Genomic DNA, 14,338 nt, shown 5'->3' on the forward strand with positions numbered 1-14,338 from the left:
AGGGAATCGGTGGTCAGAGAACAGTTTGTGGCAAGGACCAAAAACAATAGCTTCAGTCTTCCCAATACTTAATTGGGAAAATTTCTTCTCATCCGGTATTGGCTGTTGGACCAGCAATGTGACAAGGTGAAGTTTGAAAGTGGGGAGGAGAGACAGTGTTGTTAGATAGAGGTACCACGGAGGGCATAATTGGAACAATGAAGAGTGCATACTGCTTTGCGAGGCTATTATAGCCTGCTAAAAAGTTTCCCTTTTTAAAAAAGCACATCAGTATTCCAAAATACTGAACATTGCAAATGAAAGACACAATGATGTGGCACAATATCACAAACAGGGTTTTAAGAAAATATTGTTAAAACATTTTTAAAAAGTTAAATCATTATTAAACCATGTGTCAATATTTTAAACTAATAAAATGTCAATCTGCTTTTTGCCATCAGAAAAGCCTCTATTATTGCTCGTCGCTCTTCCACAGGGACAAGGTCAGGGTGCTAGGTGCCTCCAAAATATTTGCCACAAGACTGGTATTGTGAACCAGCCATTTGATTTCACTGGAAATGAAAATTGTTTGGTATCTATAACAAAATCTAGCATTCCAGTTCAACGCCTATTTCCCTACAGGCCCACCTGCAGGCTGGGAGACATTGCACAACAGCAGTGCTGGTCCACACCCAAGTTTTGCAGTATTCTTGGAACTCAATACCATTGCAAAATGTAAAGCTCAAACACAAATGACCTTTTGCTTTGAAAGGGACGGATTTAAAAATACATGTATTCAAAACTCAACCAATTTTTAACCAATTGAAATCCCTGCGTTTCCTTTTCTTTATCTACCATACAATTTCTTGGCTGAAAAGATCAGAAAGCTAATTATCCCAGGCTTCTTGCTAATTTAACCACTTATCAAGCAAAAAAAACCATGCAAAGCAATGTGTTGGGAGGTGATGGCCAAGTGGTATTGTCACTAGACAATTAATCCAGAAGCTCAGCTAATGCTCTAGGGACCAGGGTTCGAATCCCGTCATGGCAGGTGCTGGAATTTAAATTCAATGAAAATACCTGGAATTAAGAATTTACTGATAATCATGAAACCATTATTGATTGTCGGAAAAACCCATCTGGTTCATGAATGTCCTTTAAGGAAGGAAATCTGCCATCCTTAACTGGTCTGGCCTACATGTGACTCCAGATTCTCAACTGCCCTCTGAAATGGCCTAGCAAGCCACTCAGTTCAAGAGCAACGCAGGATGGCCAGCCAGCGACGCCCGTGCCCGACAAATTAATAGAAAAAATATTCTCCCTGTGAATAACTCCATTTGCCACCCCCCCACCCCCCAACCAAAAGCTGAAAACTCTTTGGAGAAACCTGTGTTCTCCCTTCAATTTGTAACCAGAAGCCATGGTATCATTCATTTCAGCATCAATGCACATTTTTTATTTTATTTATTAGTGTCACATGCATGGCCAGTGCACTTAACCAGCACACCTTTCGGACTGTGGGAGGAAACCAGAACACCCAGAGGAAACCCACGCAGACAGGGGTAGAATGTGCAAACTCCGCAGAGACAGTGACCCAAGTCGGGAATCGAACCCAGGTCCCTGGCACTGCGAAGCAGCAGTGCTAACCACTGTGCCACCGTACTGCCCCCATTAATCTTGAAGGAAAACTTCAAGGGTCTATTGATATCATCATACATTTTAAATGTATCATGCTTATAAAAACAAGGCATATTTCTATAGCATGTTTAACAATGAAACAGCCCAAGGTGCTTCACCCGAACACATAAAACAAACTATAATACCAAGCCACGCAAGCAGACAGGAGGTTAGATGGGGCGGCACGGTAGCGCAGTGGTTAGCACTGCTGCTTCACAGCTCCAGGGTCCCGGGTTCGATTCCCGGCTCGGGTCACTGTCTGTGTGGAGTTTGCACATTCTCCTCGTGTCTGCGTGGGTTTCCTCCGGGTGCTCCGGTTTCCTCCCACAGTCCAAAGATGTGCGGGTTAGGTTGATTGGCCAGGTTAAAAATTGCCCCTTAGAGTCCTGAGATGCATAGGTTACAGGGATTAGCAAGTAAATATGTGGGGGTAGGGCCTGGGTGGGATTGTGGTCGGTGCAGACTCGATGGGCCGAATGGCCTCCTTCCGCACTGTAGGGTTTCTATGATTTCTATGATTAAAAACTTAGTCAAACAGGAATGTTTAATGAATGTCTTAAAGGAGGAAAGCATGGTAGAGAACCATGGAGAGAGTGTCGGGATTTTATTCTCGAGCTTCAAGCCTTAGCAGTTAAAGGTCAGTGATACACAAGAAGCCGTAATAAGAGGAGCACAGATGCCTTGGTGGGCTTTAGGGCTGGAGGAGATCACAGAGATGGGGAGGGGCGAGAGAACAGAGGGATTTGAATACAAGGGTGAGAATTTTAAAATCAAGATGGTGCTTGACTGGGGGCTAAAGGTCAGTGAGCACAGATCTGATAAGGAAACATTTTTCTTGATGCATGCTTGTCAGTGCACTAGGAGAAATATGCAATTAAGAGTTGAAGCAACTCTAGTGTGGTTTGGAAACTAGCTGGATTGGACAACTAAGGGCCCTGCCAAATGTTCAGCATGCCTGGAGCCCTGTTCCTGCTAGGTTTTCATTTTAAGCAATTATCCTGCCTTATGATAAATATATAAAAATAGGATCCCACAGTACGCAACATTTTTAATTTAGTCTTGAGTACAGGAGATCCCCTTAGTATGCATTCATGTGGTCTGAAATGCAATAAATGCAAAATGCACATATCTGCCTTTAATGAAATATCAGGATGCAGAGCTTTCCCTTTTTCTTATTGAACAGGCAGCCTAAATAGTGTGTCCAACATGATTAACACCTGATAGATGTGAATTGTAACCATATTAACCATCTTGGGCCAATCACTACTTTAAAATCAAAACATTGATGCTATCAATGAGCTGAAAAAGGGCCTTAGGAGAGCTAGGAGGGGACATGAGAAGTCCTTGGCGGGTCGGATCAAGGAAAACCCCAAGGCTTTTTACTCTTATGTGAGGAATAAAAGAATGACCAGGGTGAGGTTAGGGCCGGTCAAGGACAGTCGTGGGAACTTGTGTATGGAGTCAGTAGAGATAGGCGAGGTGATGAATGAATACTTTTCTTCAGTGTTCACCAAGGAGAGGGGCCATGTTTTTGAGGAAGAGAAGGTGTCACAGGCTAATAGGCTGGAGGAAATAGATGTTCGGAGGGAGGATGTCCTGGCAGTTTTGAATAAACTGAAGGTCGATAAGTCCCCTGGGCCTGATGAAATATATCCTAGGATTCTTTGGGAGGCAAGGGATGAGATTGCAGAGCCTTTGGCTTTGATCTTTGGGTCCTTGCTGTCCACGGGGATAGTGCCAGAGGACTGGAAAGTGGCGAATGTTGTTCCTCTGTTTAAGAAAGGGAATAGAAATGACCCTGGTAATTATAGACCAGTTAGTCTTACTTCGGTGGTTGGTAAATTGATGGAAAAGGTCCTTAGGGATGGGAATTACGACCAATTAGAAAGATGCGGATTAATCCGAGATAGTCAGCACGGATTCGTGAAGGACAAGTCGTGCCCCACAAATTTGATTGAATTTTTTGAGGAGGTAACTAAGTGTGTTGATGAAGGTAGGGCAGTTGATGTCATATACATGGATTTTAGTAAGGCGTCTGATAAGGTCCCCCATGGTCGGCTTATGATGAAAGTGAGGAGGTGTGGGATAGAGGGAAAGTTGGCAGATTGGATAGGTAACTGGCTGTCTGATCGAAGACAGAGGGTGGTGGTGGATGGAAAATTTTCGGATTGGAGGCAGGTTGCTAGCGGAGTGCCGCAGGGATCAGTGCTTGGTCCTCTGCTCTTTGTGATTTTTATTAATGACTTAGAGGAGGGGGCTGAAGGGTGGATCAGTAAATTTGCTGATGACACCAAGATTGGTGGAGTAGTGGATGAGGTGGAGGGCTGTTGTAGGCTGCAAAGAGACACAGATAGGATGCAAAGCTGGGCTGAAAAATGGCCAATGGAGTTTAACCCTGATAAATGTGAGGTGATTCATTTTGGTAGGACTAATTTAAATGTGGATTACAGGGTCAAAGGTAGGGTTCTGAAGACTGTGGAGGAACAGAGAGATCTTGGGGTCCATATCCACAGATCTCTAAAGGTTGCCACTCAAGTGGATAGAGCTGTGAAGAAGGCCTATAGTGTGTTAGCTTTTATTAACAGGGGGTTGGAGTTTAAGAGCCGTGGGGTTATGCTGCAACTGTACAGGACCTTGGTGAGACCACATTTGGAATATTGTGTGCAGTTCTGGTCACCTCACTATAAGAAGGATGTGGAAGCGCTGGAAAGAGTGCAGAGGAGATTTACCAGGATGCTGCCTGGTTTGGAGGGTAGGTCTTATGAGGAAAGGTTGAGGGAGCTAGGGCTGTTCTCTCTGGAGCGTTGGAGGCTGAGGGGAGACTTAATAGAGGTTTATAAAATGATGAAGGGGATAGATAGAGTGAACGTTCAAAGACTATTTCCTCGGGTGGATGGAGCTATTACAAGGGGGCATAACTATAGGGTCCTTGGTGGGAGATACAGGAAGGATATCAGAGGTAGGTTCTTTACGCAGAGAGTGGTTGGGGTGTGGAATGGACTGCCTGCAGTGATAGTGGAGTCAGACACTTTAGGAACATTTAAGCGGTTATTGGAAATGCACATGGAGCACACCAGGATGATAAGGAGTGGGATAGCTTGATCTTGGTTTCAGATAAAGCTCGGCACAACATCGTGGGCCGAAGGGCCTGTTCTGTGCTGTACTGTTCTATGTTCTATCTAGTAACTCCGCTACTATGATTGCTGCTTATCCTTTGAGAACTAACTTGTACAAACCCCACTGAACCAAATCTCACAAGCTTAGTCTCCTAATGATCAGGAAACTCCCACTAGTTTTCTCATGCTGTCAATAGAAATTCAATGAAATACACTGATGGGACATTTCTGCATCATAACTAGTTGAAATGTGAAGGAGGCCACAATACACATCAAAAATATTGTCCTTTCAACCCTGGGCTCAACCCTTGAAGCATCCATGATCCTATTGCATGGTGGAGCAGGCTTGAGGGACCTAACAGCCCACTCCTGTTCCTGTCTTATATGCTATGTTCAAAGAAAACATTTGTGGGCGATAACATCAAGGTAAAGTACTGGTGGTTACAGGTCTGTCACTGGTGATTACAAGTAAGGTTTCAGACAAAATAAAATATCAAACTAACGGCAAATCTCTATTTCCACAATATAACTGTATTCATAACAACATACAATTTATTTAATGACCCAAAAGGCTGCTGAAGCATGATCATGTTAACTATCCAAATGTATTTGTGATCAATTACATACCGCACTCCACACTTCGAAAATAGCACAAAGTAACAGGGAAAGTGCTTTTCTTGCTACAAGTGGTCATATAAAACATAGCTTAAACAAAATACACTGTTCAATACTTAATGCTTCAACATAAAAGACAGCTCCTTCAACAAGCTACATTTTGAAAGGGCTTTTAATGTAGAAAATAGCCCATTGTGTTTTTTTCAGAGTGGGGTAAAAGGGAATGGAGAGGGGAATAAAAGATACATGGAAAGTATAAACAGCATATACAACCTATACTATGAGAAATTGATGAACTACTTTAGAATTGGGATGATGGCTGAAGGGTTGGAAGGACAAAAGGCATTTGTGGAAGCATAAAGCAGGAAAGAATGCTGGAGGAATACAAAAATGCTATGAGTTTCAAAGCTACCTGGGCACAGGGAGCCAGAGGCGACGAGAGTGTGAGACAGTTCAAGGAAAGGTCCATTTTTTGGATGGGTGGAAGCCAGTGGAAGAGTGAAGCAAAATGGCTAGCTGGAAAGCTTCAGAGAACCAAACCAGTTTGGTGTTGGTGGTGATGCATAAACATGCAATGCTGCAGAGGTGATAAAGACAGAGTCAGTGACAGGCAAGATGGTTTTCTCCAAGTATTTGTTTCCAAAGTTCGTCAGTAGACAAAGACATGTCCACCTTGTACAGAAGAAACCAGAGTTAATCATAAAGAATTACTGAGCAGAAGGGCTCCATGTCCTCAAATCACTACTTGTATATCCAATATCCATTATTAAGAATTGTCTATTCCTACTACGCCCAAACAATTTGACTTGGAGGATCTGTGAACATCATGTCAAAAAAATAAATCCTTCAATAAGGCTTTTCCTGGTTCTATTTTTTTCTGTACAATATTATACACCATTTGGTGGGCAAAATGCAATGACTGAGAACTTCCTCCAACTATCTGCACAAAGAAGAGGTCTTCAGCTTTTGACAAAGGGTCAACTGGACTCGAAACATCAGCTCGTTTCTCTCCTTACAGATGCTGCCAGACTTGCTGAGATTTTCCAGCGTTTTCTCTTTTGGTATCAGATTCCAGCATCTGCAGTAATTTGTTTTTGTAAGAGATCTTCAGTGACTTAGTCATTAATTTCAGGTTCCCCCGATATGTTTATCTCGTGACTCTTTACACACTATATTCAACAGCATGGATGATAAAATACTTGAAATAATGGGAATCAGCCTGCATATTAAACACTTGTAACCTAATGTGTTTCCAAAGTACAAAGCAGCTGCTGTCCTTCAGTATTCGTTTATGTTATAGTTTAATTTTTCTAAAAATGAACTTTTATTTAACACCTATTGTTATATCAGTCCTTTGCACTTTTATTTAAAAAAGGTCTTACTTCAAATAAAACAGGACAGGGAAGATTCTAATTTGCAAAAATAAAAGTTAGAGGTTTATTTGGATTTTTGGCATCTAATCAGAATGCAGCAAGAGTATTGAAGATGGTCATTACAATTACTTACCCAGAGTAAAATATTGTTAATATGAACAATTTACTGATACAAAACATATTAACATCCAGCCAATAAAATGAACTGTACACTGGCATTCATTATTTTGCAAACCTAAATCTCTGTCACGGAAATCAATCCCATATCCAACAGAAGTAGGACCTAATCGAATATTTTAGATGAAAGGGAGCCTCCTTTGCAGCATTTTACCACAAAGTCCTGAAACCCCTTAGATCACAGCCAGCAGTGGGACAGACCAGATCAGGTCAATGGCAGTGTGCAAACTGCTGGAAAAACAATACATCCTTGCCAGACCACTCCTGATCAGCTCACCAAATCAAAAGATTACATCCGTAGTGCCACAATAAAATTGACGAAGATGAGGCTTCATTCACTCCAGCACAATTCAGAGACAGAGAGACATTTTTCCCCTCCACCATCACCACATTATTGAAGGGTAGAAAATGCACCCCCTGGACTCTTAAGGTTATTTGGTGTAGAAAGCTGCTGGGTTTTAATTGTGAGACTGAGGTTTATGAGGGGAGGCTGTTAGCGGCGCAGTGCAGAGTGAAGCTGCAGTCACAGGCAGGCAGGCCCTGTTGTGCTGAGTGCTGTACTCACCCCCCCAGCTGCTCGCTCTGCTCTCTCTTGCCTTCCCTCAGACTCTGCAACGGCTGACCCACCTCCCTCCCGCATGACGTCACCCAAACCTGTGCACCCAGCGCGTCATCACTCTCTGTGTAAACATTGCGTCCGTTCTTTGCATTACATTCCCCGAGTCGCGGCTCCGCCAACCCCCCCCCCCCCCCCGGGAGCTTCACAAAAGAAACAATTCTGATGGAGCTCGAGTTTGATTATTAATTATACGTTGCCGCATTCGTTGCTTTTATTTGGGGGGAAAAAAATGAGAATCATTAGAATCTCCGGCCCGCGGGACGGCAGGCCCCGCGATGCATTCTGGTCATTGCAGTCGTTCGAGTGCCGGCGACCGCTATAGAGTTTGCCGCTGAGGCCAAAATATTAAAGAAAGTTTACGTGTGTGTGTTACATCGACGGCTCGAGATGCAGTGGTGCTGGCCGCGGCCTACCGTGCCGGCTGCGGCCTACCATTGCGGCTCTTCCGGTCGGGGCCTACTGGACCGGAAGACTACAATACCCATAAGGCTGTTGGGCGGAGGCCGCCAAGGAGCATGCGCGTCGGGTGTGCGGGCTGCCGTCATCGCCGGTGGCGTGTGTGCGTGGTGAGGTCATTGGAGAGCGAGAGAGAGGAAGTGGTGGGTTTCCTTCCTGGATTCACTCTCCCAGGGACTCTGCTGTTTCATTAATGGCTGTTAGTTTAAAACAGGAAGTGCATGAGATTTGAGCTCAACTTTTCTTCTTGTCAATAAATATCCGATACGTCTGGATGTTGCTTTTTGACTCAACACGTTTCAGGGCAAACTTAAGCTGAAGTGGGGAAAAAAATGCCCAGAAGGAAGCAGTCCCATCCTCAACCTGTGAAAAGTAAGTAGTCATTGCAGTCTGTGTAAATGAGGGAAAGCCGAGTAGGAGTGAGGCTACTTCTCCAGCTCCCGGTGATCTGAATCCTGACTTGATCTAAAGTTAAAATTGTCCTGATAAACAGGAGAGCCAAAGTCTTAAATCAGGTTTATTACTCGCTCCCCTTGGTGGAAATGAGGAGAAAATGCTTTCCACTTTTTTGAATGTTGCTTTTAGACCATGTCTGACTCGAATCTGCTCTATTTCCTTTTGGTATCACTGTCTGGAAGTAATGTACTTATGGAGGCCTGTGATGGCTCTGATTTTAAAAACTGAGGCAGTGGGGTTAAAGTTGGATGGGATTAAGTATTAATAGTTGTGTACTTTATCAACATCTTTAATTTCTCTAAGTAGCTTTTATATGACAGAAAGAAAAAAAGAAATCATAAGGAGTTGGGATCCAAGAGTTAGAATCTGAAAGCAGTCAGAAAGATAGATTCAAAGTAACAGTAATCATTTTTGGTGACAATTTTAGTGCAGTCAGTTTGGTTTATGGCAGTACAGCCAATGTTGTGGGGTAGGGGTGGTGAGGAAGGTTAGGGAAGAGTGGAAACAAAGTGGAAAACATAAGGGTATGGGAGAAGGTGTAATGCTGTATAAGGTTGCAGAGACAAGATGGGACAAAGCCTTTTGTGGGATTGAAGCTGAGATCAGGGGATATTCAATTCATTGCATTGGAGGCCAGAGTGATTGGAGTAATACATTAAAGTGTGGACATTTGAGTTTTGAATGTATTTAGAGTTTCTAAAGGAATAGAGGCCAGGAAGCAAGAAATTGGAAAAGTTGAGTCAGGTTTGCCAAATCCTGGCTAATGGTACCAACAACAAAGTGGGTGATACAGAGTTTAGAGTAAGTGATCTAAGTGACGCATAGAATCAGGGGTTTGAAGCTTAGCTTTGGGCCCAACAGGGTTCCAAGGTCACAGTCAAGAAGTAGAATACTGCAGACGCTGGAAATCTGAAACAAAAACAGAAAATGCTGGAAATACTCAGCAGGTCAAGCAACATCTGTGGAGAGAGAAACAGAATTCCTGTTTCAAGGATGATCTGAAACATTAACTCTCTTTCTTTCTCCACAAATGCTGTCTGACCTGCTAAATATTTCAAGTATTTGCTGTTTTTATTCCAAGGTCACCGTGTCTGCTTTGCTTGCAGTGAGTGGCAAAGGATAAAAGTAGAATTAGTGACAAGTGAATTGAGGATGTGATCAGAGCTGTAAATGATGGCCTTTGCCTTTCCAGCAAGCAGCAACTTGGCTGAGTCAGTAGCGCACATTCTTCCTGAAAAAGAAAGACTTGCCTTAATGTCACACCTTTTACAGCTATCGAATGTCTCAAGGTGCTTTACAATCAATGAAGTACTTTTGAAGTGTCAGAAATGCAGCAGCTAATTTGTGATGTTGAATGAGGGATAAATATTGGTCAGGACACTGTGGATAACTTCCCTGCTCTTCTTTGAATATTTCCATAGGATCTTTTACATTCGTGTGAGAGGGCCTCAGTTTAATGTCTGAATTGAAAGATGGCACCTCTGACAGTGCCGCACTCCCTCAGTCCTGCACTGGAATATTAACCCAAATTGTAGTTCACATGTCCTGGAGTGGGACTCAACCCAGAACCTCCAGCACCACTGAGCCACAGATGACTCTGCATTAAGATATGGGATCTTCCTTGTGATTGGCCATGTAATGAGACTTGGAAGATCCTTGAACAATTGGAAAATCAGAATACGATCAAGCAGAGTCAGCACGATTTTAATTAAAGGGAAGTTATGTTTGATTTATTAGGGTTCTTTTGAGGATGTAACAGGCAGGGTGGATCAAGGGATGCCAATAGATGCAGCGTATTTGGATTACCAAAAGGCATTCCGTAAAGCACCACATAAAAGGTTACCACACAATACAACAGTTCATAGTGTTGGGAATCATGGACAGAGGGATAATAAAGTCAGGATAAATTGAACTATTTTCAGGTTGGTTAATTGGAACTAGTGGCATACCACAGGGTTCAGTGCTGAGGCTCATCTGTTTACAATCTTTGTGACTTGGATGAAGGGTCAGAATGTATTGTAGCTAAATTTGCTGATGGTGCAAAGATAGGTAGGAAAGCAAGTTGTGAGAAGGAAACTATTTGCTAAGGGATATACGTAGAATAAATGAGTAAGCAGAAATTTGACAGCTGGAACATAATGTGGGAAAACGTGAGGTTATCCACTTTGGCAGGAAGAATAGAAAAACAAAATATTTAAATGGAGAGACACTGCATCATGCTGCAAGTACAGAGGGATCTGGCTGTCCTCGTACATGCATTGGAAAAAAATTAACATGCATGTTCAGCAAGTAATTAGGGAGACAAATGGAATGTTGGCCCTTATTGCAAGGAGGATGGACATGAAAACAAGAAAGCCTTGCTACAACTGTGCAAGACATTGGTGAGACAATGTTTGGAGTACCAAGGACAGTTTTGGGTGCATTATTTAAAGAGCAATTCACTTGTGTTAGAGGCTATTCCGAGAAAGTTCTCCGACATTGATTCCTGCAATGAGGTGATTGTCTTATGAGGAAAGGTTGAGCAGATTGGGCCTGTATTCCTTGAGTTTAGAAGAATGAGGGGTGACCTGATTGAAACGTATAAGATTCTGAGCAGGCTTGTCAGGACAGATGCTGAGAAGGATTTGGAACTTAGGAGCACAGTTTCAATACAAGGGGTTACCCTTATGATAAAAGGAGAACTTCATTAGCGCTGTTTTGAGGATCTAACAGGCAAGGTGGATAAATGGGTTCCAGTAGATACAATGTATTTAGAGGACCATTATTCTCTAGAATTCTCTTCCCCAGAGAGCATTGGTGGCTGGATCATTGTAACTCAGCCTTGTAGATCATAAATCTGTGAATACATTCAAGCAGGAGTCAATCGTTATGGAGGGCATGAGGTAATGTGGGGTTAAGGCCATGTTCCAATCAAGTATGACCTTATTGAAGGCAAAAGAGGTTGTATTGCTCAGTCCTCCTAATTCTTGTGCATCATTTCAAAGACCTCCGATAGGTAGGATGTTTCCCCCACTCATGTGTTTTGAACTCGGGGTCACAGTCTCAGAATAAGGGGCAGGCTGAATGGCCTACTGCTCCTGCATTCCTTTTAGGTTACCCCCGAACCTTCTAAACTGAAGGGACTAGGCCTGTCCTATTCTAACCCTTTAATTACCGGTACCATTCTGATGAATTTACTCTAACGTTTCTAAAGTTGATGTGCCTCTTCAGGTGTAGTGTCCAAAACTGAGTACAACTAATACTCCAGAAGGGCATCTGACCAAGTCTCTGTAAAACTAAAGTATCATTTGCCCACTTGAGCTAAAGGTGAAAATTGCTTTATCTTTTCTGATTGTTCTTCGATCAGTGCACTAGCCTTTAGTGATTTGTGTCGATGGATACCTAAATCTCTACTCCACCAAGCTCTTGGTCTCCAGAATATATTTGCCATCCTACCTTTTGGTGCTGGCTTCCCACTTGACTCATAGGTTAATATTATTTTGTGATCAGGAAGATTCCAGTTTTAATCTTCAGTTTTCACAGTTTGCAGTCGGGCATTACAGGTCATCACAGATTAGGATGATGTAAGGTCGGGTGTAATGTTTGTAGCTCAGATGTCTGCCCAATGATCTCTCTGGAAGTGCAACCATGCAGGCTTTGAGTGAGGCCAGGATCGGCCTTGGCTGTTATGCTCTTTGTGGATTGGTAGCCGACCAACGGCATCGGTACCAGCTGGGGTGCTGTGAATAATACCCCTTAACGAAATAAAATACTGTCCATGGAACCAGTGGCTTCAGGTGAGCAAGGCAGAAAGAACATTGAGGCTGCTGCAAAAGTACACGACTCCCACTCGCCTGATGAAGGAGTGGCGCTCCGAAGGCTTGTGGCTTGTGCTACCAAATACACCTGCTGGACCTTAACCTGGTGTTGTGAGCCTTCTTACTGTGCAAAAGTATTTAAGCAGACCTTGGAATTGGATGCATGATTTGGTAATCAGATTCTTGATTTGAATTTGTGTTCTCAAATCGTGTTTTATTTTTCACGTAGTTTTTTCAGCACCCGGACATGATGGGTTTTGTCTTTTGCCTTTTTTCTTTTGTTATTTTGTTTATGGAATGTGGGCTCCCACATGCCCATCCTTAGTTGCCCTTGAGGAGGTGGTAGTGAGCTACCGCCTTGAACCTCTGCAATCTCTGAGGTGTAGGTGCACCCACAGTGCTGTTAGGGAAGGAATTCCAGTGGTGTGTGGTGTGAACATCAAGGGTATTTGAGGATAAATATTTATACAGAAATAATTTCATGATGCATTTATACACAATGCGAATATATACCAGCCATGTTAACTCGTATAGAATTGGAAATTACTGATTTTGGTTCTTGAATAAATCCAGTGCAGATATTAATATTGCATGACAATGTTTATGGAGCAATCTAATTAAGGATTAGATTGCCCCATAAACATAAACTTCTGGATACTCCTAGTAAGATTAGGAAATAAGTATGAAATTGGCTGAAGAAAAGTTAGTGTTGGGTATTCATTAGGAAAGTGATGCCAGGGTGAACTGAAATACTGAGTACGGCACTTCAGCACACTCCTAGCTGGCCTCTCACTTTCTACCCTCTGGAGATTCAAAGTCACCAAGAACTCTATACATGTCTTAATTCGCACCAAGTCCGGTTTGCCTATTGCCCTTACGCTTTCTAACCAAATTTGATTCCTGGTCGAGCAATGTCATGACTTTTTTAAAATCCTCACCTTTTCAAATCCCTCCATGGCCTTTCTCCCTCTCTCTCTCTCTAATATCCTGCAATCCCATGTTGACCTTTCTGGCCTCTTGAGCATCTGCAGTTTTTAATTACGCCTCTGTTGGTGGCTGCACCTTCCATTGCCTCGACCCTAAGCTCTAGACCTGTTCAGCTCACTTTCCTTTAAGACACTTTTTGGAGCCTGCCTCTGTGACCAAGCAATTAGTCACCTGCCCTCATTTCTCCTCATCTGGCTTGGCACCTTACTCTATTTTATAATGCTCCTGGGAAATGCCTTGAGATGTTTTCTTTTACATTAAAGGTGCTATATAAATACAAGTTGTTTTTGTTTGGACAATGATGCCGAGACGCTCAAACTGTTTTGAATTTGCATTGAGTACTTGGATTCACAAATCCAATGCAAATATTTGAAATCAGCAGATAATCTCAAACGGAGGAGGAAGTGTGATCAAATCTGATGAGGCAGCCAAGGATCTATAAAACCTGTCTGTGGGCGAAACAATAGAACATAGTTTAGACAGGCAATTTAGGAGGAAAACCTGAATTAATTTGACTATACATTTCTCTTTTTAACCAGGATAAAATGTGACTTTTGCTTTTAGATTTCCACTGCTTATATTTTTTTGTTACTCAGAATCTTGCAAACATAAGGTTTTGGATAATAGAAGGAAAAGTGAGTGACGTACACACCTGAGTGTATTGTATATCCAGTTTTTTTTTGGCTACCTTATCTGACTTGATTGCCGCTCCCTTTTTTTATATAATCAACTGATTCAACTGGTTAATGGTGAAGTGAAAAAAGATCTGGATTCAGCACTGAGTGTATACGGTTACCCTCAACCAGACAAGTAGAGTGTTGAGCTATATTTAGTATTTAGTGGTGTCAGTGGAGCAGATGCTGAAGCTATACAGTACTTTGGTCACACCATAACTTAAATACTGCATCCATTTTGACGAATTCAGACATTCAAATCCTGTAGGTAGTGTAGAGATGGAACCAGTTGGATTAGGAATGATGAAAGATTGCAAGGACTTGAACTGCTAAATCTTCAAATAAAATGATTCTGGGAGGATCTCAGACAGATGAACATGATAGTAAATGATATTGAAATGGTAAATCTGAA

The 14,338-nt window shown here is 42.5% G+C and overlaps 2 protein-coding genes across 6 annotated transcripts in view; one reads left to right on the forward strand and one right to left on the reverse strand.

Annotated features, from left to right (window-relative positions):
- Positions 1 to 7,549, reverse strand: part of LOC144493532 (E3 ubiquitin-protein ligase RNF19A) — a 103,793-nt gene extending 96,244 nt beyond the window's left edge. For 2 of the 3 annotated variants that reach the window (XM_078212586.1, XM_078212587.1), the window contains exon 1: positions 7,215 to 7,269. The gene's annotated coding sequence lies outside the window, so the exon portion shown is untranslated. Of the gene's footprint in view, positions 1 to 7,214; positions 7,270 to 7,502 lie in introns of those variants that run through there. The other variant, XM_078212589.1, reaches the window with a different exon arrangement.
- A 566-nt stretch (positions 7,550 to 8,115) lies between these two features.
- Positions 8,116 to 14,338, forward strand: part of LOC144493533 (uncharacterized) — a 60,416-nt gene continuing 54,193 nt past the window's right edge. For 2 of the 3 annotated variants that reach the window (XM_078212593.1, XM_078212595.1), the window contains exon 1: positions 8,147 to 8,384. In XM_078212593.1, the coding sequence (XP_078068719.1) occupies positions 8,345 to 8,384 (40 nt within the window). In that variant the 5' untranslated portion in view covers positions 8,147 to 8,344. Of the gene's footprint in view, positions 8,385 to 14,338 lie in introns of all 3 variants that reach the window. The other variant, XM_078212594.1, reaches the window with a different exon arrangement.

This window comes from Mustelus asterias, chromosome 5, assembly GCF_964213995.1.
Source record: "Mustelus asterias chromosome 5, sMusAst1.hap1.1, whole genome shotgun sequence".
NCBI classification, from domain to species: domain Eukaryota; kingdom Metazoa; phylum Chordata; class Chondrichthyes; order Carcharhiniformes; family Triakidae; genus Mustelus; species Mustelus asterias.